Genomic DNA, 26096 nt, shown 5'->3' with positions numbered 1-26096 from the left:
TAGTATAGTTTAATACCAGGCATGTCAAGGCAAACAGCTAGTAAAGAACATCAGTCTCTAACACAATTAATCCAAGTGGTATTCTTACAGACTTGAGAAGGAAAAAGAGTAAATAAGTCAAATCTCTTAATTACTATAGACAACAGCAAAGCACTGTGTATATGTACCTATTGTTATCTAAGAATAAAGCACAAAGAAATGTAATTCCTCAGCTAAATCACTGAGTACTTGAAAGTGGCTAATATATATTCCAACCCTTCCACTAACTTAGAATAAAAGAAAAAGTTTTTTCACCTATGTGAATTTTAACTGCTAAACCTCTAGGATCAAATAATTCACTAGGCCAAATTTGGGTTTGAATACATTTTAACTGAAAGGAAGAGACAAAAATATTGGGTTATGTAGAGCCATATTCTGGATACTAATACATTAGCTATTGTAATGTTAACCATCCTCTTCAATAGTAAAAGAAAATATTTAGAAAGCAGTGCTTAATGTAAACCATATACAGGGTTTTTATCTAATATATTTAAGGAGCTAAAATATATGTCTTTAGCGGTCTTATTTTCTCTCTAGAGACTTCCTTCTGTCAGCTTAACACTACAGATGAATTAGACTGACGATTAAGAAACAATCTCTCATGCTCAGCATTGAACTTATGTGCAATACTGACTTGCAAAACATTTGGAATTAGTTCTTCAACTACCATTAGTTCCTATTTTAACATTTCAACAAATTACAGTAGAACACATGGCCACAATGTAGGAGACAGCTGAAAACAGCTCTGTCAAGAATTCACCTCAGAAGCTAAAACGTCACCTGTTGTTCAAGTAATGAAAAGTACATTAATGACCTATAAGGTTGGGTTATGTTAGGTCAGCCATCATATTTGGCTAATCAATATAATACAGCTTTTCAGAATGATGATAACTGGCAGCTACAGTTCTTGCAGGAAATTTTCTCCTCAAAGAAACTGAGGTCTTATATTTTCAGTTTTCCAATTAGTAGAAGAAAACATCATACTTCTGCTATGGACAAGAATAAGCAATACCAGGCATGTGGTATGAAAGTCAGGAGTGGAGTATGAAATATTTCTTCCTGACACTTTTGAAGAAAATGGAAGAGAGGGGCCATGTTACAAAATTAACCTGAGTATGGCAGTACCTGTCTTATCACTGTTCCACAGAAAATGTCCCATTTTCAAGGCTCTAAAATAAAAGCTAAAACTTTGTACAGTTTGAATGTTCCAGTCAAAAGAGAACTTCCTATGAACAAGAAGAGTATCTTATAAAATTACACATATATAAAAACAAAAGCAAGAAAGAAAATCCCAACTTAAGTTAGTAGAAAGTGCCCTAGGAAAGTACCCTAGTCTATTTTGCACTAGTCACCATTGGCTATTGAGTTTTTCATTTGAAATGACAATAGTCGTAATCCTATGGGTAGCTGTAAGCAACAGAACAAACTGTAGTCGCTGCTGGCTCATGTTAAAAATAGAAATTTTTCTTTCTTTTTTCTTTCCTTTTTGTTAAAGAAGGGTCTTTAAGACGGTGAGGACTGTAGATATAAAGGAAAGCAGCCTTCTGTGAACTTGCATCCAATGTTAATGCCACCCACCCACTTACTCACCCCTTCTATGCACAGTTGGTAACTGAGCATGGCCAACATAACACTGATATAATTTTGACACAATACCACAAATTATAAAAATAACCAATGGTTAGAGTTACTACAAAAGCCAAACTGTCTCCCTCTCCAAATTAAGTATTTAATAGCTTCACTACTTTAGACAGGCTATTAAAAACAACAACAACAACAACAACAACAACTAACACTGTTTAAAAGTTCCAATAAAACGAGAAAATGGAACAGATAGCTTATCAGTGTTTTTATTGCTTTTGAAAAAGATTTTCTTTCCATATTATGAATTTAACTAAGATTCTAAGCATCAAGTAGAAAGACAGGCACAAAGATAACCTGAAGGAGGGAGGGAGGCCATTTGAAGCCAGTTGGATTGCAAAGGCAGCTGTCCAGGGAAGAACAGAAAAGCCTAAAACTGTGCAATTGCCAATGGCCTATTAATGCAGAAATAGAATGGAGTAAGCTTTAGCTGCTCTACAAAGCCACAGGAAGAGGCCCTTCCTTAATGTAACAGCTTACCTCTCCTCACTAGTTGGGACAGCTATGAGATGGATGAGACTAGACTATGACAACTTGGGATGTAAACAGAAAATGCAATCGTGCCAAATTTCAGACCCCAACTTCACCCTCCCAGAGCAAAAAAAAAAAAAAAAAAAAAAAAAAACCACAACGGCAACAACAACGAAAAACCCATAACAAAATAAAGAAAATCAAACCTAAAACAAGAAGCAAGAGTAGTCTGGAGTCTGCTAGTCTTGCACTTGTTTTAGGGTATGTAATGGAATGTTATGTGTGTGGTTTTTAGTAATGGGGTGGGTAATGGTCACTAGCAGAGCAGATGGCAAAAACTGTATAGAGAATAGTATCTGAAGAGTTTATGACCACAGAAAAATGGCTGACAACTACAGACAATTTCCTCCTTAATATTCAATTATAAAATTGAAAGGGAGTAAAAAGAAGCCTTGATATTTATCTTTTAAATTCAAATTTATCTGAAAGGGATATCTCACTTCAAGTTTAAAATAAAGAAAAATCTAAACCCCCAAATTCTTCCTGACTAATTCCCAATAGAGAACACCCACCCAATTTGTTATTCTTTTCCCCACTATGCCTGGCAGAAACTGCCATGCTAGGTTGAACTTTCAGAGAGGAAGCAATCAATGCATTTCTGTTCATCAGCCAATAAATGGATGTGGTCAAAAATATTAAGTGCCAGAGGCACCACTGCCTGCAAGAAGTACAGTTTGTTATATTGCTTACAATGCAGTATTTTATCCAGCCTCTTCCAGCCAAGGACCTGTAAACGGGAGTCTGTTCCAAAACCTTCCTCCTCTTCCAGTTGTCTGTGCAATGTATTGGCACTGTTCTGCTGGGCTGTCAAAAAAACTGGTTTAGAGATGCAGCTCTTCAGTCAGGTTCTGCGCCAGTTCTAACCATGTAAATTTAATTCATTTTCTTTTTTGATAATCAGAAAAGAGGGGTGGGGGCATAGAGAAAGAGGGCCAAAGAATTCTTTGCAATAGGAGCTTACCATAATGTTCCATGTTTAATTATTAGAACCAGGGCCTATCTAAATTCATCTGGTGAGATCTCAGACCCAAGTAGTAAAGTGTACACATCCCTGAACCACTCTCATAACAAAACCTGTATCAGACATCTTATTGACCATTTCGGCAAAAAAAGAGACAAGCAAACAGGCAACTAGGACCAAAGTCCCACCTCTTTAGAATGGTTCCTCCACCCACTGGGGAGAACCAGGATCTAAGAACAGCTGCTGGAGAACAGGGCAACAGGGAAAAGGAAAATAGAAAAAGGATAAGAAAGAGATTACATTTTGGTGCAGACTATGCTCTCCTAGTTCTTTGGGTAAGTCTTTGGTACATGTAAACAATTATAAATTCATGCATAAAACGAAATGAACAGGAGCTAATACAATGAGGTATTCCTGCACTTCAGGCAAAAAAGCAGGGGCAGAGAACAAAAAGAAATCCCTGTATTCTGAAGAATACACAGAGCTGAGGTACAAAGAGGGATGTGAGATACACAATGTGAGATGTTACAGAAGCACCTTCTAGCCAAAGTTAATCATGCAGGGCAGGAAACGATGTTCTAAGGAATGGAGAGCTGAGGCCACTGTATACTTTTGTGAAACAAAGGATGAACCTTGTGTAAATTCTCAGTCTTGGCAGTACTTACTGCAATTCACGTAAAGGATGAAAAAAGAGGATGATAACATTTACATTTGTATCACAATTTATTTACCATTTGAATAAATGAATACACTCACTGGTATATGTCATGCACATACCCACACCGTCAAATGGTGAGAACAGATCTAATAACACTGATTGAAAAGTCCTGCTTCCCCAAACCACTGGGATTTGAGAATTTAATTAGTGAAATTCAATTTACTCCTAAAATCATTGTACTTTACTCTTACCTGAATTTTGAACAGTACAACTAACAAAAATTATAAGCTGAAATAAAGTAAACTTGAATGCAACCAGACTTAAATATCATGCTATAGAAAAGTATTAAAAGGGGGTAGGGGGCTAAAAGCTCCACCTCTTCTTTTTCTCAATAAATTTAATTATTGCTATAGGTAAGGTCTGAAAATGCAAAGCTAACAAATAATAGTAGTAGTCGTAATAATAAATCATCTTTGGAAGAAACTTCCAAAATCCAGTAAAAATATTTGGCAAAGAAACCCAAGCCACTACACACACAAACATAGGTAGAGCATGTAATTTGCTGTAAGCTTCTGCTTACTTACCGGAGAACGGGTTTGAGGTTGTGAATTCATTGTCTGAGGGGCTTGAGGGTATACCAGCGTGGTTGGACCTGCATTCTGTCCAGAGGGATAAGGCGTCTGTCAAAGAATGGCAAGAACAACATAATATTTTTTAAAAAGATGGCATGGCAATTCAAGTCCAAGGTGTTTTATAAAAGTTTATAGAAGTGGTTATTAATGTGGTTTACAGTTCTACTTTTTAACAACTTAACTTTATCACAATATCCAGTAACTCAAAATCAAGTGCAGTTCCTTTTTTTTTTTAAATTAATGAACTGGAGTGACGCTCTGTCACCTGGGCTACAGTGCAATGGCGCAATCATGGCTTGGTGCTGCCTCAAACTCATGGTTTTAGGTGGATCCTCCCACCTCAGCCTCTGGAGTAGCTGGGACTACAGGCACACAGCACTGTGCTGGACTAATTTTTTTCTTTCTTTCTTTCTTTTTTTTTTTTTTCCTGCAGAGACAGGGTCTCACTTTGTTGCCAAAGCTGGGCTCAAACTCCAGGCCTCAAGCAATACTCCTGCCTTGGCTTCCCAAAGTGCCCGAACAACTTTTTAATTTTTTTTAAGAGATGGAGTCTTGGTATTTGCCCAGGCTGGTCTCAAACTCCAGGGCTCAAGAGATCCTCTCGCCTCATCCTGGACTTCAGTAGCTGGAACTACAGGCAAGAGCTTCCTTACCAGCTAGTGCAACAGTGTTTAAGTTACCATAAATCTCCTGATAAAAGGACATCACCAACCCAAAATCTAGGTGTAATTATTTTTCTTTTTTTGTGCATTAAGGCATTTTATTTACAAGTATGTATTATGTTGCTAGAAAAAGCATCCCAAAACTTTCCCTCCTGTGTGTTTCACCTTGCCTCTTCAAGGTTCCTGATGCCAGGTAAGGTTGTCAGTGCAATGAAACAAAACAGACAGGATAAGAGCGGATTATTCTGCCATTTTTTTCTAGATCTTTGAGTTGCACATCATATCTCAGGCTGACCACTCCACACTTGTTTAACCTGCCTGTGAGGTTCACAACAATTTTTCCCTGCTCTCTGATCATCAATGATTTCAAATTTGCCAATGTAAATTGCCTTATCATGCCTCATCATCATGGTTAGAAGGAAAGCATGGCCTAGTAAGAATCTGGTGGTTACCTCTCTATTCAGCATTGCTGACGCTCCTGAGAGCATCAACCAGAACATTCATATACACAATTGTGGCAGCACAAAAAGATGAAGGAAACACTAGGTACAATTATTTGAAATTATCAATGCAAAGAGGACCTACTGTGAATTCATCTAGTTCTGAAATGGATAGCCCAAACCACAAACAAAATCAAACACGGATGATCAAACTTGCTTTTGCTATGGTGTGCTTTCCTTGAAGAAGACATCTCAGAGCCACAATTAGCAGTCCACACAGTTAACTGTTACATATTGCTGTAATCTTGCCAAGACTTACATACCTTAATCCTTTTAAATGATCCCATAAAAATCAATAACCAATAAGAACCTTATACAAAACCTTAGAATAAGTGATAATGTAATATACACAGCTAATTTATCATATATTTTCTGAAAATAAAAACATAAGCTTTTCATTGCAAATCCATGCCAATTGTTACTATTAAACTGTGTGCTATTCAATATGTTTTTTAAAAAATGCTTGTAACGTATTTAAAATGAAATGCCACCAAGAACAATGGACATATACCCACAAGACTTGGACTGAAATCCTAACAATTGCTACTGAATACCATTGTTAGTTTGGGCAACTCATTTATCTTTCCCATGAATGTAAACAGGAACAACACACGTACCTCTCAAGGTAGTTTGTGAAGATTAAATGAGATAAAGTAAAATATTCCCAAAGCACCTTTATTTACCACTATCCCACATCTATGAATGAGGAAACCAAGGACTGAAAAATTGAAGTATCTTATCTAAGAAAACAAAGTAAATAATATATCTGGAAAGTATTAGCATCTGTTGACCATTTAATGTTTAGCCGGATCATCAATTTTAAAGGAAATATTTGACAGGATTCATCATACCTTCCAAATAACAAAACAAAACAAAATTTCTTTTTCTTTTTCTTTATGAGTCATACAAAACAAAATTAATGGCTTCATATTAGACACATAGGCTATATGGCAATCTTTCAACATGGTAACCTTAATATAGCCATCTCTGTAGCTGACACTAAGGTTCAACATCAGATTGATTTCCTTTCCTACTCTAGTTCTACTAAATCTAGCCACTAACCTAAAAATATGGCAGTGAAGTATCTCATGTCTATCAAATAATTAATAAATGGGTCAAACACTACCTAAAACTTATTCAAAGTTTTCTTATCAACGATTATTTACAGCACTGTTTCAGACACAACGTTTATGTGTATGTATCACATTCAAAATCTGAAAGGCTGAAAGTTTGACTATTTTAACTTAAAAAAACATGAGGAATGAATTTCTTATTAACTCTGGCTCCACTGAGATAGGGAAACTATTTCTTCAACTTCTATTAGAGAATTTGGATATCGTTTTAAAAGAGAGCACCAATTTCATTCTTCATTAAATTAAAAAAATTAAGTATTCATAAGGTCATTTCTCAGTAATGAGGCTCTTTGATCTTAGGATATATTTTGACACTAATTTAATTTGGTGGTATTCTGAAGCAGGAGTTTCTAAATGTCAAGATATTAAATATAACATTGAAAAATATCACTTACAAAAACATAAAGAAATGTTACCTCTTTCTATACTTCAAACAATTAGAGGAACACTTTGTTCTCTCATAGTTGCTGTACTATTGAAATAGAAAGGGAATCCATAGTATTTCATTGAACATGCTAAAAATATACATGACAACCTTATTTGACTTCAGTCAAAATTTTAACAATATTTTCAACACTCAAGCCAAATAAGGCAACATAGAGCCAAATGAAAATGCAATATGTGAATTGGCAGTCAAAGATAAAGTTCTTTTGTTCAGAAAGAACACCCTTCCTGATCACACATATGGCTGGGGCTCTGTCAACAATGTTCCCAATACCCCTTTTTCCAGATTATATCCTTGCTCTGAAAATGATTACTAAAAAAACAAAAAATTATTTTCTTATGTCTTAGGCTTTCTACTCTAAAAAGATTTAAAAAATAATAATCAAGTACTTCTTTTCATATTTACTTTGTACATATGCCAAGAGCTAATTCAGACTCTGTACACAAGTAGCTTCATCAAATGGAAAGCACAATCTCTAATGCAGCCACATACAGAAGTTATTGTTCTGTCACAATGTATGCCATTATACCACCAGCAATACGGAATGCTTAACAGTGGCACATGACAAAGAAATTTTGCCAATAGATCATTCAATGATCATTCAGAGCATTTTTCCATTCTCTGTGGATGCCTTTAGAAATTTCTTAGGAATGGTATGACTTGTTACCTATCATTGCTGTGAGCAGTGCAACTGTAAAAGATGCCTCTACTCTTTTATCTCTTCTCTTCATTTAATGATTTATTCTAGAATAATTTCCTTAATTTACTACCATGCTTTGTTGAAAAATAATGCAAAAGTTTCAGTGGGAACATACTTTGACCATGTTTCACATCAAATGCATAGAAAACTAGAGACAGATCAATGAATAATCATTTCAATAATAATCAGAGCTTCTGTTTGTACTTTCCCTTTTCAAATAATTTCAAAGTCATCACAAAGATTTACTTCTCCAAGGACATACGGGTGAACACACAGAATTTACACTGCAATCCAGTATACTGTCCAAGTTGATGAGTTAGAGATATCTGTTCTCATTTCCATTATTAATTTTATGTTTCAATAAACCTTTTTTAATACTTTTTATATTGGGGGAGATAAGAACGCAATAGTGACAGCAAACCCAGCAAATGATGTAAATTAATAATGTTACTGAAGAAAAGCCAATTACAACAGTCCTTATATAACCCTTAAATCCCTAATGATATTAAAAGCAGTGATTTGGACAGTCAACCACAGGTAGAAATGGTGAATTCATTATAAGACAAAACAAACTAACACTGCATATCAAGTATAACAAGACTCCAGACGTGATGGTTGTCAAACCACAGACATGCGAAAAAATAAATCTACATTTCCTATTTTCACAATATAGTACAATGGACTTAAGCTAACAAAAATAATTATAACATAAAACATTTATTTCGCTTTTACTAGGTTTCAGGTACTATTATAAGTACTTTATATAAAGTCAGAGATGACATGCCATTTCTCGTTTTAAGATTCTGCCATCACCTAAACTAAATTCTGCCATAAAGATTAAACTCAGTATTGTACATGCTGTATGTGAACAAACATAAATCTGACTAAAAAACTAAGCTGCCAACTTTTCAAAGAGCTATAAAGGGCCAGGTGCAGTGGCTCACGCCTGTAATCCCAGCACTTTGGGAGGTAGAGACAGGCAGATCACCTGAGGTCAGGAGCTCAAGACTAGCCTGGCCAACATGGTGAAACTGTCTCTACTAAAAATACAAAAATTAGCTGGGTATGGTGGTGGGCACCTGTAATCCCAGCTACTTGGGAGGCTGAGACAGGACAATCGCTTGAACTCAGGAGGCAGAGGTTGCAGTGAAACAAGATCATACCACTGCAATCCAACCTAGATGACAAAAGCAAAACTTCATCTCAAAAAAAAAAAAAAAAAAATCTATAAGGTAATACCGAGCACATTTTAAATATGCTTATCCTTTTGATTCTATGATTCCACTTCAGGGAACTCACTCTGTGAATATATTCACAATGGGCCCTCCCTAAAAGAAAAAAAAATACTCAAAAAAAAAAAAAAATACTCAAAAACAAAAAAACCGGAAATATTCTAAATGTCTATACATAAAAAAGGTGAGATTATGTACTTAGTCACTGAGAGAATATAGAATAATCTTTAAAATGAATCAAGTCAACATACACCATGGAAAGATGTCCATAATAATATCAAGTGACAAAAGCAAATTGTAGAATTTTTAAGTATAAAAAGATTCTGTCTTAACTTTAAAAACTAAACATATGCACATAGTACATATATCAACCAACGAAGATAAACGTCTTAGAGAAATATGTAGCAAATTTTAAATTGACTACTTCAGAGACAGTTATAAAGAGTATACAGGATACAACTTATAGGTTTTATTTTATATACTTCTGTATTATGTTTTTACTGTCCAATGATCAGTAGGATTATTTTACAATAAAAATTTAATAAAGAAAACCTCTGTCCTCCAGCTTCTCCTGCATGAAATACAAACATGCCACGCAAGCTGGGTGCAGTGGCTCATGCCTGTAATCCCACTTTGGGAGGCCAAGGTCAGAGGATCGCTTGACAACAGGAGGTTGAGGCTGCAGTGAGCTGTAATTGTGCCACTGTACTTCACCCTGGGCGACAGAGTGAGAACCTGTCTCGAACAAACGAACAAAAAACAAAGCAAACCAGAATATCCAGTAGGAAGTCTGCTGTTTTATAGAGTTCTAAATAATTTTTGATAATAAAAATTAAATCAACAGCATTAGCAGAAATCTAGCACAAAGAAAACACTGTGCTGTAGGCTATGTGCGTAAATAAGGCCTAAGATAGATGATTGTTTCACTTATTTTAATCTTTTTTTTTTTCTTTGAGATGGAGTCTCACTCTGTCACCCAGGCTGGAGTGCAATGGCGTATCTCAGCTCACTGCAACCTCCCCCTCCTGGGTCCAAGCAATTCTCCTACCTGTGCCTCCCGATTAGCTGGGATTACAGGCGCATACCACGCCTGGCTATTTTTTTGTATTTTTAGTAGAGACGGGGTTTCACCATGTTGGTCAGGCTGGTCCCAAACTCCTGACCTCAGGTGATCCACCTGGCTCAGCCTCCCAAAATGCTGGGATCATAGGCGTGAGCCACTGTGCCCAGGATACTTATTTTAATCTTTAAGAAGTTTATTATTAAATCAATAAAGAAATACAGATGTAAGAAGCACTTACTCAGCCACAGTGTATAATCCTTTGCAGTCATTAAAAAAGATACAGAAGAACATTTAATGATATGGAATGAGTAATACAGAGAATGTTGAAATAAACCCACATATATGCAGAAGGTATTAGAAACATTTCAAATTAGTAGAAAAATACCAAAATTAATAAATTGTGTTGAGAAAACTAAATAATCATTTAGAATAAAGATGGTTAACCATCCTCAACTCATTATACCAAAAGAAATTCTAGATTGATTACAATGCTGGAATGAAAAATTTGAAATTGTAAAGGGGCTAGACGGAAATCTATATCATCTTAGAGCTGGTAAAGACTTAAAATGTGAATAAGACTACATAGCTATACTAACAAGTTTTAAAAATAGGCTATTCCTATTAATTCATACAAGTTCTTAATTCTGCTTTAAAATTTCTCTTTATAAACTTCTTTCTCTTTTCGCGTATATAAGTGTGTCTATTCATTTTTCTTCTTTTATCTTTGGAGACAGGGTCTCGTTCTGTCACCTAGACTAAAGTACAGTGCTACCAACACAGCTCACTGCAGCCTCAGCCTCCTGGGCTCAAGCAATCTTCCTGCCTCAGCCTCCAAGTGCTAAGACTACAGGCACATAACACAATGCCTAATTTTTGAATTTTTCGTGGAGATAGGGTCTTGCCAATGTTGCCCAGTCTGGTCTTGAATTCCTGGCTTCAAACAATCCTCCTGCTTCAGCCTCCCAAAGTGTTGGGATTGTAGGCGTGAGCCACCACATCCAGCCCCATTGATTCTTGTTAGTAGATATTATAGGGTACAAATTAAGAAAGAGAAACTCTTCCACCTAACAAATGTTTGACACTTAAATCTGGCCAGAGAAACAAAAATAGCACCTTAAAGTCTAGACCAAGTACCTTCAACCTCTTGAGAACTGTTCTCTTCCTCTTCTTCTTTTTTTTTTTTTTGAGATGGAGTCTCGCTCTGTCGGCCAGGCTGGAGTGCAATGGTGCGATCTCAGCTCACTGCAACCTCTGCCTCCCAGGTTCAAGCGATTCTTCTGCCTCAGCCTCCTAAGTAGCTGGGACTATAGGTGCGTGCCACCACGCCTGGCTAATTTTTGTACTTTTAGTAGAGACGGGATTTTACCATATTGGCCAGGCTGGTCTCAAACTCCTGACCTTGTGATCCGCCTGCCTTGGCTTCCCAAAGTGCTGGGATTACAGGCGTGAGCCACCTCACCCAGCCAAAAATTGTCTTCTTAAGCGCTACACAACACAACCAATGCAAATAGAACTTTCTGTGATAATTATAAATGTTCCATATTTACTCTCTCTAAAATGGTTATTAGCCACATGTGGCTACTGAACACTTGAAATGTGACCGACGAAACTGAAAAAATAAATTTTTATTTAAATGAATTTTACTCAATTTAAATTTTGTGGTAGAAAACATGTAACAAGGCCAGGCGTGGTGGCTCATGCCTGTAATCCCAGCACTCTGGGAGGCCACGGCAGTCGGACCATGAGGTCTAGGAGTTCGAGACCAGCCTGGCTAATATACAAAAATTAGCTGGGCATGGTGGTTCACGCCTCTAGTCCCAACTACTCAGGAGGCTGAGGCAGAAGAACCACTTGAACCCAGGAGGCGAAGGTTGCAGTAAGCCAAGATGGTGCCACTGCACTCTAGCCTGGGTGACAGAGGGAGACTGTCTCCAAACAAAGAAAGAAAAGAAAAGAAAAGAAAAGAAAAGAAAAGAAAAGAAAAGAAAACATGTAACAAAATTTACTATCTTAACCACTAAATATACAGTACTGTTAACTATATGCACATAGTACAACAGATCTCTAGAACTTTTTCATCTTGCAAAAAACTAACTCTATAACCACTGATTTCCATTTAAATTGTATTTATATACATTTTAATCACTTAGAATGTAAATATCCATACATATAGCCCATGGCTAACATACTGCACAGCACAGGTATAGAAAACTTAATTTTCATGTTTTGCTTTTATGAGTTCTATATTTTATATCACTCTAAACTCCTGCGACTCTACTTTTATAGAAGTACAACAATATCCAACGAACAAGATCACAATATAAAACACTGGAGACAGTGGCAGAGACCTATCACTGAATTTCCTACGCAGTCTTAAGCATAGCACTTGTTTTCCTCAGCTAATAAAGACTAAAGCAGTAAGCTACTGATTATCAAAGTGTGGTCCACAGTGTCCTGGGCATCTCTGTAATGCTACTAAAGCAGGTGTGGGAGGTGAAATCTTTTCACAATATAAATACTAAGATGTTACAGGCCTGTGCTGATATTTTCAACAATGACACAGAAAAGCAAGGTGGATGTAGCTACTAGTAAATCTTACATATATACTCAGGAACTCTGAGATTTCACTAAGTAAATCTTATACTTAGTGAAAATCAAGGCAATGATAGTCACTGTATTCTTCATCCCTAAGCCTTCATGACAAATTAAACTTAAAAAAAAAAATTAAAGGAAAAAAAAACGCCAGTTCTTAAGAATGTCACTTCTTTAACTTTTAAATTTTTCTATTCTACAGATAATTGACAAAAGAATGTCACTTCTTTAACAGAATGTATCACTTTTTAAGTTGAAATAATTATAGACTTACATGGAATTTGAGAAATAAAACAGAGATCCCATATTCTCTTCATCTAGTTTCCCTAATGGTACTATCTAACTACAGTACAGTACAACAGCCAGAAAAATCGCATCAATACAATCCATCAACCTTATTCAGATTTCCTGAGTTTTACTACAGATGCATGCACACACATCTGTGTGTATATTTAGTTCTATGCAATTTTGTTACATGTATAAATTCATATAACCACCATTACAGTCAAAATACAAAAAATTTCTTGACAAGGATCTGTGGTATTACCCTACCCTATTAATAGCCACAAACATCTTCCTTCCTGCCTCACTCCTCTCCCTTGACAACCACAAATTTATCCTCCATCTCTATAATTTGGTCATTTAAAGAATGTTATATAAATAAAACAATATACTAATAAACTTTAGCACACCTTTTTAGTATACCGTGTTGATCAAGTGAGAAGACCTAAAACAGTTCTGAGGTAAATTAGTAGTACTAAGAAAAAGCACCTGTACCACCATTAGAGTTACAAACTAAACTAGCCACTTTTTCATGCAATGCCATTTTACTTGAAAGAATGATAAACTATGCTTATACACATGGGTACGTGCAGACATTTTTATTAGATATAATGCATATAGTATTGAGAACCCCAAAGAGTTCTATTTAAGAGTATAAAGGGATATTGAAGTATAAAAGTTTAAGAACACTGGCCTATATTGATATTAGAACTACAAGTTTTCCTCCTTTACCTCTTGCTATTTAATTATTAAACATTTACATTATCTATCCTTAAGTTTTTGTCTTAAAAAAAAAATCCAACATTCTCATTCCTGAGGGTTTCAGGACAGTCGTTTACCATCCCGTATTTCCACAGGTATGGCACATTATTTTATTGTGACCCTAAAATGATTCCCCATTCACATTGCTTAGAGGCACCTGCAACCTCATGAGAACTTTTCTCCCCAAATCTGTATAATTAGCGCACATTTCAAATCCCACTGCAATAAAATGCTTGAATTAAGAGAAACAGCAAAAATTCTATTGATGCATATCTGTTTCATAAAGCAGGACACTTTTTGCTTCAAAAACATGTGTATGTGCTTCAAAAACACAGGACATCAGAAAGACAACAGACTACGACGATCCAGGTCCACATCACCCCCATGAAAACACCAAGTGAACAACATACTGACCAAAGTACCTTTGTAAAAACTCAAGAAACCAGTTAAGAATCTGGAGAACTGGAGAACAGAAGCCACTAGGATTCACAAAGAATAAAGTTTTGTGACTGAACGACCAAGCTCCCCGTCCAGAACAACAAAAAGCAGGGAGACAGGATTAACGTGCAGCTCCCACTTGGACGGACAGAAGAACGTGGAGATTCACACCATGGACTTCTGCTCCAAGAACCACCCACAGGAATATATCAGGAAAACAGAAAGAATCCACAGATCCTCTGAAAGAAGTGGCACACCGCTGCAAATTCCAGAAGACAGGTGAGAAATCGTGAGTTCCCCAAGTGTAACAGTAGGAAATCCTGCCTCAGACCACACATTCCCACTGAAAAAAACTGAAAATCCAGATTACAGAAGGATTTCACCTTACCTAGAACTGAAGCAGATTTAGTGCGGGGTATGAAAGTAGAAGCAGTAGCAGGAAGAGCTTTGCAGGCACTCACGTTCTCCAGCTAGAGTCCAGGAAAGCTATCCCTGACTACACCTCACAGCAGCCCTCAGGGAAGGAAGCCAGCAGAATTTGGGAAGGGGTCACAGGGTGAAAGAAGCTGCCAACTCATCTGTGTAATAATTTCAACCAGACACAAACTCTCTCAAGCAGTTAAGAATCTGCAGCAGCCAACTGAGTATGCCCAATCAAGAAAAAGCCACACTCAAAACAATATAGAAAAATTTTTTAAATATTAAAATAAAGAACAATAATTTGTTAAGGCAGTCAAGGAAAAAAAAATTCTTAATGTATATATGTATGCGTATTTAGAGGTCGCCCTTGCTCCAATCCCTCCTCATTGAGGTCAAGGTGGGAGGAATCCAACTAATTCTAAGAAGCTCCATCATGATAGAAGGAAAAGAGTGGAACTTGTTTGCATCATTCTGGCTTGTCTGGGGGCTGCTCATGGGACTGATTTCTGTTTCACCTTATGCAAAGTTCAGATGGGAAGAGCGGCTGAGTTGAGAGCTACAGAGATGCTGCCGACCTGCCAGTGCTGGGGGACAAAAGACAAACGGTAGAGGAACACGACAGTACATCTAAGATGCCACTCTTACATCAAGGCATCTAAAAGCAGTGATACATCCCAGGGATCTGGGGAAAAATGTCCACATAGGTCCAGTGAACATACAAACACAGAAAAAGTCTACAGGACCTTAAGCCTTCACACCAGGCTGATACTCCTGATGTTACCCAACATGGAATCAGTCCACAAAGATTAGAAGAGCTGGCTATTTAAGTGCTCAACTTTCAACAAATATCATAAAGTATAGAAATCGGGTGGGCACAGTAGCTCATGCCTGTAATCTCAGCACTCTGGGAGGCTGAGGTGGGTGGATCATCTGAGATCCGGAGTTCGAGACCAGCCTGGCCAACATGGTGAAACCCCGTCTCTACTACAAATATAAAAATTAGCTGAGCATGGTGGTGGGTGCCTGTAATCCCAGCTACTTGGGAGCTGAGGCAAGAGAATTGCTTGAACCTGGGAGGTGGAGGTTGCAGTGAGTCAAGGTCATGCCACTGCACTCCAGCCTGGGTGACAAAGCGAGACTCCATCTCAAAAAAAAAAACCACGAACAAAAACAAGTTGTTGTTCTGAAAGAATTATCACTGGTGGAGACACTGGCATAGTACGTGTGTCCATGGTTTATTGGTTGTTGCTATTCAGGAACTGCAGCACTGACAAAATTCAGTTGTTTGCAAGGATGTTGTGATTGTGGTTGTCTGGCCCAGTTCAAAAGTTAAAGACAAGTTCCTGAGGTAATTTGTTTTTATTTCTTTTTAACTCTTATAGGTTCAGGAGTGCAGGCGCAGGTTTGTTAAATAGGTAAATTGTGTGTCACGGGGGTTGTGTGTAGATATTTTGTCACTCAGGTGATAAGCACAGTACTTGGTAGGCAATTTTTTGATTCTCACCCTCCTCCCACCTTCCGTCCTCAAATAGGCCCCAAGGTCTGTTGTTCCTTTCTTTGCATCCATGTGTACCCAATGTTTAGCTCCCACTTGTAAGTGACAACATGCAGTATTTGGTTTTCAGTTCCTGTGCTAGTTCTCTTACTATAATGGCCTCCAGCTCCAGACAAACACTTTTTTTTTGATATGGAGTCTCACACTGTCACCCTGGCTGGAGTGCAGTGGCACAATGTTGGCTCACTGCAACCTCTGTCCCCTGGGTTCAAGCAATTCTCCTGCCTCAGTCTCCCTAGTAGCTGGGATAACAGATGCGCACTACCACACCTGGCTAATTTTAGTACTTTTAGTAGAGACGGAGTTTTGCCATGTTGGCCAGGCTGGTCTCGAACTCCTGACCTCAAGTGATCTGCCTGTCTCGGTCTCCCAGAGTGCTGGGATTACAGGCGTGAGCCACCATGCCCAGGCTCTAGACAAAGACTTTTAAACTGTCCTAAATACACTCAATAAGCTAAAGAAAGAGGGTGGGAGGGAGGACAGACCTAAATGAAATCAGAAAAAAGATATATAAATAGAGAATATCAACAAAGAGATATAAATAGTTTTAAAAAAGGGTGGGGGAGAGAGGGGAAGAAGAAAAGAAATTCTGGAGCTGAAAAAATAACTGAATTGAAAAATTCACTAGAAGAGTACAAAAGCAGGCTCTAATAACAGAACAAAGAATTAGTGAACTTAAAGGAAAGTTATTTGAAATTATCCAGTCTGAGAAGCAAAAATTAGAAAGAATAAAGAAAAAATAACTGAACCTAAGGGACTTATGGGACACCATCAAGCAAATCAATATTCACATTACAGAAGAAGAGAGACGAAAAGGAACAGAAGGATTATTTCAGAAAAAATGCGAGAAAACTTTCCACATTTGAAGACATGGATATATGATAGCAAGATACTCAATGAACCCCATGTAGGAAAAAATCCAAAGAGACCCACATGGAAACACATATTCAAAATGTGAAAAGTAAAAGACAGACTAGGTACAGTGGTTCATGTAATTGCATCACTTTGGAGGGATCAAGACAGGAGATCAAGAACAGCCTGGGGAACATAGCAAGACCCTGTCTATACAAATTTTTCTTTTTTAAGGTAAAACTATTAACCTTAGACTACTGAGAGCAGCAAGATAAAACTGAATCATGACAAGCAAGGGATCCTCAATAAGATTATCAGCAGAAACTTGGCAGACCAGAAGGTAGTAGAATGACATTATTCAACATGGTGAAAAGAAGGAAAAAAAGAAAAAAACCACCTTATCACATGAGAATTCTATATCCATCAAAACCTTCATTCAAAAATGAGGGAAGAATTAAGACATTCCCAAATTTTAAATTAATGAAATTAATAAGCTGAGAAAGTTCATTACCATAAGACATGCCCTATAAGAAATGACAAAAGATTCTTCAAATTGAGAAGAAAGGAACTAGACAGTAACTGAAAACTATATGAAAATATAAAGTTCTCCAGCAAAGATAAATACACGGGCAAATATATAAGCCTCTATTATTAAAATTTTGGTTCATAAGTCTAGTTTTTATTCTTTTACAGGATTTTAGACAAAAGTATAAAAATCTAAGGGCATACACAATATATAAAGATGTGATTTGTGATATCAACAACAAAGTTGGAGGGGCCTGAGGTGCAAAGAAGTACAGTTTTTGTAGCGAACTAATGTTAAATTGTTATCACCTTAAAATACATATTTATAACTTCATGATTTTACATGAAATCCCTCTGATAATCATCCCAAACAAATTCTGTAGACTACACATAAAATGAAACAAAAATAAAATCAAAATGTGTCACTACAAAAACTCAACTAAGCACAACAAAAGGCAGTAAGGGAAGAAGTTAGGCAGACTCTTAAAAAAGATATTTGTGGCCAGGTGTGGTGGCTCATACCCGTAATGCCAACACTTTGGGAGGCGGAGGTGGAAGGATTACTTGAGCCCAGGAATTGGAGACCAACTTGGTTAACATTGTGATACTCAACTCTACCAAAAATAAATAATTAGTTGGGTGCGGTGATGTACTCCTGTAGTCTCAGCTACTCCAGAGGCTGAAGTGGGAAAATCACCTGAGCCCAGAAGGTCAAGGCCATGATCGCATCACTACACTCCAGCCTGGGTGACAGTATGAGACCCTGTCTTAAAAAAAACAATAAAAAGCCCGGCACAGTGGCTCATGCCTGTAATCCCAGCACTTTGGGAGACCGAGATGGGTGGTCAGGAGTTCAAGACCAGTGTGACCAATGTGGTAAAACTCCATCTCTGCTAAAAAATATAGAAATTAGCCAGGCGTGGTGGTGTGCGCCTGTAGTCCTAGCTACTCGGGGGCCTAAGACAGGAGAATTAGTTGAACCCAGGAGGCGGAGGTTGCAGTGAGCCGAGATCACGCCACTGCACTCCAGCCTGGGTGACAGAGCGAGACTCTTGTCTCATTTAAAAATAAATAAATAAATAAAGAAGATATTTCCACACCCATGTTCATATCAGCATTATTCACAATAGCTAAAAAGGTGGGAGTAACCCAAGTGCTCACTGACAGATGAATGGACAAGCAAAATGTGGCACACACATACAAAAAAGTATTATTCATCCTTTAAAAAGAAGCGAATTCTCACACATTACAACATGGATGAGCTTTCAGGATATTATTCTAAGTGAAATAAGCCAGTCACAAGAAAACAAATACTGTTTGATTCCACTTCTATGAGGTACCTACACTACGGCAAATCACAGAGAAAGAAAATAAAATTGTCGTTAGCAAGGGATGAGGAGAGGAGACAATGGGGAGTTAGAAGTTTAGTATCCTTAATCCAAATGCTCCAAAATCTGTAAATTTGTGAAAGCTGGCATGAAACAAAAAAATTTTAAAACCTCATTGAAGCACTTGAGATTTTTAGACTAGAAATGCTGAACCTGTAAATAACGTAACTCCAAAATTCAGAAAAATCTGAAATCCAAAACTCTTCTAGTCCTAAGCATTCTGGATAAGGGACACTAGATCTATCTTTAATGGACAAAAAGTTTCAGTTCTGCAAGATGAAAAGAGGTATGAAGATATACAGTGTTGACCGTTACATATTTTTTTTTCACTGAGACAAGGTCTCACTCTGTTTCCCAGGCTGGAGTGCAGTGGCATAATCATAGCCCACCACAGCCTCGATCTCCCAGGCTCAAGCGATCCTCCCACCTCTGCCTCCCAAGTAGTTGTGACTACAGGTATGTGCCACCACGCCCAATTTTTTAAAAAAAATCTTTTATAGACAGGTTCTTGCTATGTCACCCAGACTGGTCTCAAATTCCTGGGCTCAATCAATGCCCCTGTATTGACATCCCAAAGTGCTGGGATTACAGGTATGGGCCAAAGTGCCCAGCCAAATGTACATGGTCTTAATACCACGAAACTATAAACTTAAAAATGATTAAGGTGGGCTGGGCAGGGTGGCTCAAGCTTGTAATCCTAGCACTTTGGGAGGTCGAGGCAGGCGGATCATGAGGTCAGGAGTTTGAGACCAGCCTGGCCAACACAGTCTCCACCAAAAATACAAAAATTGGCTGGGCGTGGTGGTGGGCACCTGTAATCCCAGTTACTCGGGAGGTTGAGGCAGGAGAAGGTTGCAGTGAGCAGATATCACGCCACTGCACTGCAGCCTGGGCAAGAGAGCTAGACTCCTTCTCAAAAAAATAAATAATAAATAAATAAAATAGATAAAAGGTTAAGGTAGTACTATGGTTGAATACTGACCCCTCCAAATCTCATATTGAAATGTGACCCCCAATGTTGGAGCTGGAGTCTAATGGGAAGTGTTTGGATCAAGGGAGTTGATCTCTCATGAATGAGTTGCTGCCATCCTTGCTGAAGTGAGTTCTCACTTAGTTCCCTTAAGAACTGGTTATTAAGAAGAGCCTGTCAGGCCGGGCGCAGTGGCTCAAGCCTGTAATCCCAGCACTTTGGGAGGCCGAGACAGGCGGATCACGAGGTCAGGAGATGGAGACCATCCTGGCTAACACAGTGAAACCCCGTCTCTACTAAAAAAATACAAAAAAAAAAAAAACTAGCCGGGCGAGGTGGTGGGCGCCTGTAGTCCCAGCTACTTGGGAGGCTGAGGCAGGAGAATGGCGTAAACCCGGGAGGCGGAGCTTGCAGTGAGCTGAGATCCGGCCACTGCACTCCAGCCCGGGGCGACAGAGCAAGACTCCGTCTCCAAAAAAAAAAAAAAGAAGAGCCTGTCACCTCATTCTCATCACGTGATTTCTGAACACACCTCACCTTTTGCCATGAGTAGAAGCTTCCTGAGGCCCTTATTTTTAGCAGGTGTTGGTCTGGCAACATGCTTCTTGTATAGCCTACAGAACCATAAGCATAATAAAGCTTTTTTATTTCAAATAATCCAGATTTAGGTATTCCTTTACAACAAATGATCTCAGAAGGATGGTAAATTTTATGTGTATTTTACCACAATTGAAAAAAAAATTTTTTAAGAGAACAGGTCTCACTCTTTTGCCCAGAGTGGAGTACAGTGGCACAATTGTAGCTCACTGCAGCCTGGAACTCCTGGGTTTAAGTGATTTTCCCCTGCCTCAGCCTCCCAAGTAGCTGGGACTCGAGGCACGAGTCACCACATCCAGATAAAAACATTTTGAAAGTAGTCAAAACAATATTACTGTAGCACAAAAGCCTGCTATCAAACAAGTTTGTTTCACGAGCATTGACTCAATTTCACTAATTGGTTGTCAGACGAATACATATTTGCACATGTATTTGTAAATGCTTGTTTCTTGTTGAATTGTAAAGAATACTTGACAAAGTAGAGCTGTCTAAACAATGAAAACATGATACGGCAGTATATTCCACATGAAACTCATAAATGGTAGACAGTTATAGAAAACCATCCAACACAGATGTTAAAATCAACATTTAACAGTCTGCACAAAACATGATGCCTTTTTTATGTTTCAGTGAATGAAAAACAAAAATTTTTATATTTTATTATCGAGGGAGAGTAAGAAAGGCCCAAACAGAATACCTATTTTTTCTCATCTCATAGAGCAAGAGAAGTTATTTAAAAACAAAATGCCATGGGAGGCCAAGGTCAAGAGATTGAGACCATCCTGGCCAACATGGTGAAACCCCGTCTCTACTGAAAATACAAAAAATTAGCTGGGCATGGTGGCACGTGCCCGTAGTCCCAGCAACTCGGGAGACTGAGGCAGAAGAATCGCTTGAACCCAGGAGGCGGAGCTTGCAGTGAGCCGAGACTGCGCCACTGCACTCCAGCCTGGCGACAAAGTAAGACTCCATCTCAAAAAAAAAAAAAAAGCCCCCATGAACATTATCAAGAAATACTACAAATAATTAAATAAAACAAGAAAATAATTCCCCTACTACAGGAAAACATTGGCTCTTCATGTCAATGAGGGTTCTGTTTCTATTGCAACTGCCAATCTGACAGGAAATGAGGAACTACTTTTTCCTTCTTCAAATCTAACATCATCCCATGTGGAATAGTTGCGTCCGCTTAAAAACATTTTCTTACTTATTCTTTGCAGTGTGCCAAAACACTACGCTGAACTCAGGCTTTGAGGCCCAGGCAACCATCAGAAATGACCAATTTGTGGGGCCAGGCACAGTGATCACATCTGTAATCCTAGCACTTTGGGAGGCCGAGGTGAGAGGATTGCTTGAGCTTAGAAGTTCAAGACCAGCCTAGGTAACACAGCGAGACACCGTCCCTACAAAAAACATTTAACAATTACCCAGGCATGGTGGTGCATGCCTGTGGCCCAAGCTACTGGCCAAGGTGAGGTGGAAGGACTGCTTCATCCTAGGAGGAGAAGGTTGCAGTGAGCCAAGATCATGTGACTGCGCTCCAGCCTGGGCAACAGAGTGAGATCCTGTCTCAAAAATAAATAAATAAATGAATAAATGAATAAAAGAAGAATACCATTCATCTGTTGGGATAAGGGCAGGTATGGGACCATGTATAGCCAGCGCGATTACTGGAATACATTTCAAATGGTGTCCAAGTCAGGTCCTATTTACATGCAGTGAATCAGAAGATACGTACTTTAATTTTCCATTCTAGGTTAATACAAAATATCTAATAACTATACCAACTAAAACATTTTAAAACAGAAATCCCATTAAATATTCAAACAACAGTATAATATTGTAAATAAAAAACAAGTCCTATGATTTTTATTGAAACATGGAGTGAAATAGAACAGTGCAAGCTTAATGCAGAAACTTTTAAAATGAATTATGAAAAAGGTATGTATTTCCTACTTTATATATAGCATCAACCACTGCGTAGTTCTATTGACTATTGGATTGATCATACATTCCCACCACACTAAGTATTACTGTAAACAGAATGCTGGTATTTCTTATTTATTTATTTATTTTTATTGGACAGTCTCCCTGTATCAGCCAGGCTGGAGTGCAGTGGTGAGATCTTGGTTCACTGCAACCTTCCTCTCAGGTTCAAGCCATCCTCATACTTCAGCCTCTTGAGTACCAGGGACTATGGGTGTGCACCACCACCCTCAGTTAATGTTTGCATTTTTAGTAGACACAGTGTTCTGCCACGTTGGCCAGGCTAGTCTCGAACTTCTGGCCTCAAGTGATCTGCCCACCTCAGCCTCTCAAAGTGCTAGGATTATAGTTATGAGCCACTGCGCCCAGCCTATTTCTTCTTAGTGACTCTAGTTTCCCTTTCCCTTTTGAAATAATCTCTGACTAAAGTTTATATGCTACATATCCTGCACCTCTGAGAGCAAGAACACTCAAATGTCAAAAAGAATAAACCATAACAACTCACAATTTCTCAGACAAATGAGCAGATTATGATTATTATGTAAGCTCAGGCTTCCAAGTGCTCTCTCCTTCAAAGCCAAGTGTATAATAGGTATACAGCATAATAATAACCACACTTTGACATACTTAAGATTCTTTCTTTCTTTTTTCTTTATTTGGAGACAGAGTCTCACTCTGTCACCCAGGCTGGAGTGCAGTGGCACGATCTCGGCTCACTGCAACCTCTGCCTCCTGGGTTCAAGCGATTCTCCTACCTCAGCCTCCCAAGCAGCTGGGACTACAGGCATGTGACACAATGCCTAGCTAATTTTTGTATTTTTCGTAGAGACGGAGTTTCACCACGTTGGGCAGGCTGGTCTGGAACTCCTGACCTCAGGTGATCCACTTACCTCAGCTGCCCAAAGTGCTGGGATTACAGCCATGAACCACTGCACCCGGCTCTGACATATTTAAGACTCAATTACAGTATATGGTAGGCACAAACCTTCAATATAAGATGAGTAAATCAAGAAAATCAAAGTAAAACTACTGCTACTATAATTTAATATTAACATAAAATCCAGGAAACACAGTAAACTTCCATTTCAAAACAACATTTGCTACAGCCTCACAAAAAAGTTCCTATATGAAAATTTTGGCACAAAAATACCTCAACGATGGCGCTGAAGCACCGAAAATGCTTATCTGTCCAGAGTATAAAATGGTACAGAATTATTTTATGGATAATTTAAAGGCTATCTTCTTTTGCTACCTTTCAGTTAAATACTAAAGATTTCACCTTAACAATGTAAGAAATGAAAAAATACTGGCTGACTATATATTCAGTTATTTATAAGGGAAAGCTCTCAATGATGGGTGTCCATTATGATTTTTCTATCTTATTATGCTAAATGTAGTACAAACACCCCACAAGTTATTTTTAGGTCATCACTGAGTTGGTTAAATAAACATTATGTCTGCTGTGTAATGTGACTCCCATAGTACTTACTCTGTCAAGAATAAACAGACATCACGCACACTGAATCATATGAGACAGGTTCAGAAAACAGCTGAGTCACCCACCATTAGCCCTTTACTTCCTGTTTCCAGTAACTCGGTGGAAATTTCTACCTCACCACAACATCAGGCTTTTCCTATTTCCACTAGTAAGTTATACTTTCCTGAAAACTTTCCCTCAATAACACCAACCAGTTTGTGTTAAAGCTCAATTTAGACATCACATAGTTTTATTATCTTCTAGCATTCTATTATGTTCTATTATTCCCAACCCACACACCAAGTTCCTGACAATACAAAAATAAAGACAAATAACATTAGGAGGTTAATTAGGTTGGCATGTGTCATCACAATTAGGCCAGGTCTATTTGGAAAAAAACAAGCCTCTCCAGTTGACCTATAGGTGAAAGTATTACAGTATCACCTCACTGTCCATGTAGCTTGTACTTTTTTGACACAGCCAACAGATCCCCTATGTTTTCTCTTTAAAGCTTCCCCGAATTATATTGCAAATATTCTTTTACTATGAATAACAAGCTTTAAAGCAAAATCATTTTCAGTTTTCTTTCCTTTGGGGATGCTAATTAGTAGTACCCTCAGTGAAAAACATTTAGGCACACAAAAACTTTTACTCACATTAGAATGAAAGAAACTCGCAAACCATAGTTGACTTCAGATGTAGCAATCTAACAAGTTTGTGAGTTTTTCTTTTTTGTTTGCAGTTAGCAATTCTAAGTCATGGAAATCAAGTTGAAAGAAGACACGATTCCTATGCACAAGGATTTACAATTTACCTAATAACTGTAAAAATGACATAGAAAGTGGCATAAGGCGTGTGAATAATATATCAAGAAGTACAAAGCAGAATGTGATTAATTCTTCCTGGCAGAAGATTTCCAGGGAGCCTCCAAAGGTGGCAGATCAACAGTAATAGATGGTGAGTTTGCAGTCAGCCATAAAAAGCAGAGGAGATCATGTGTAGTCAAAACAAAGGATATTTTAAACAGAAGCACAAGGACCTGAAAAACTACGGCATGTCTGCTAAACCATAAACATGTCAGTAATGGCAGAGAATAGAAGTGCATGAGGTAGAGTGAGAGGAGGTGACATCAGAGGATTAGATTAGGGCCAAACTAAAAAGACAGGTCAAGTAAGGACTTTACCATGAAGGTAATCCTAGGAGATGTTGAACAGGGCAGCAATATCATCCAATTTATTTAATAAAGAGAGCCATTACAACAATATGAACTCTTAGTGAAGATACACGTGTCAAGACACCAGACAGGGATCTATTCCATCAGCCCAGGTACATAGTGACAGAGGGAGACACTGTCTCGGGAAAAAAAAAAAAAAAAGGTAATATCCTGAATATATAGAACTCCTAAAACTCAATCACAAAAATAAGGAAATAATCAGATTCAGAAATGGGCAAAGGACATGAATAGACGCTTCCATTAAAAAGAGATACACAAATGGCCAACCAGCCCATGAAAAGATGCTAATCCTAAGGAAATACAAATCAATACTATATTGAGATATATCGCCTCCTCACACCAAGATGGCTAGTATATATATGTGTACACACACACAAATTTTTTTTTTTTTTTGAGATGGAGTCTCGCTCTGTATCCCAGGCTGGAGTGCAATGGCACGATCTCAGCTCACTGCAACCTCCACCTCCCGGGTTCAAGTGATTCTCCTGCCTCAGCCTCCCAAGTAGCTGGCACTACAGGCACGTGCCACCATGTCCGGCGCAGTGCCTGATGCCTGTAATCCCAGACTTTGGTAGGCCAAGGTGGGCAGATCACGAGGTCAGGAGTTTGAGACCATCCTGGCTAACCCAGTAAAAGCCTGTGTCTACTAAAAATACAAAAACTTAGCCGGGCATGGTGGCATGGGCCTGTAGTCCCAGATACTTGGGAGGCTGAGGCAGGAGAATCGCTTGCACCCAGGAGGTGGAGGTTGCAGTGAGCCGAGACCGCACCACTGCACTTCAACTTGGGCAACAGAGCAAGACTCCATCTCAAAAAAAAAA

At 38.3% G+C, this 26096-nt stretch overlaps 1 protein-coding gene across 19 annotated transcripts in view; it reads right to left on the bottom strand.

Moving 5' to 3' along the window:
- Window positions 1–26096, bottom strand: part of EIF4G3 (eukaryotic translation initiation factor 4 gamma 3) — a 382044-nt gene that overhangs the window by 191968 nt on the left and 163980 nt on the right. For 11 of the 19 annotated variants that reach the window (XM_033227962.1, XM_033227974.1, XM_033227957.1 and 8 more), the window contains 2 exons: window positions 4415–4510; window positions 2902–3015 (listed from right to left, as the gene is read on the bottom strand). In XM_033227962.1, the coding sequence (XP_033083853.1) occupies window positions 2902–3015; window positions 4415–4510 (210 nt within the window). The remainder of the gene's footprint in view (window positions 1–2901; window positions 3016–4414; window positions 4511–26096) is intronic. The other 8 variants (XR_004441055.1, XM_033227969.1, XM_033227975.1 and 5 more) reach the window with 1 other exon arrangement.

The sequence above is a fragment of the Trachypithecus francoisi genome, unplaced genomic scaffold (assembly GCF_009764315.1).
Source record: "Trachypithecus francoisi isolate TF-2019V2 unplaced genomic scaffold, Tfra_2.0 Lachesis_group12, whole genome shotgun sequence".
NCBI classification, from domain to species: Eukaryota; Metazoa; Chordata; class Mammalia; order Primates; family Cercopithecidae; genus Trachypithecus; species Trachypithecus francoisi.
Note: the sequence above shows the minus strand (reverse complement) of the source record. Positions and strands in the feature narration are given on the sequence as shown.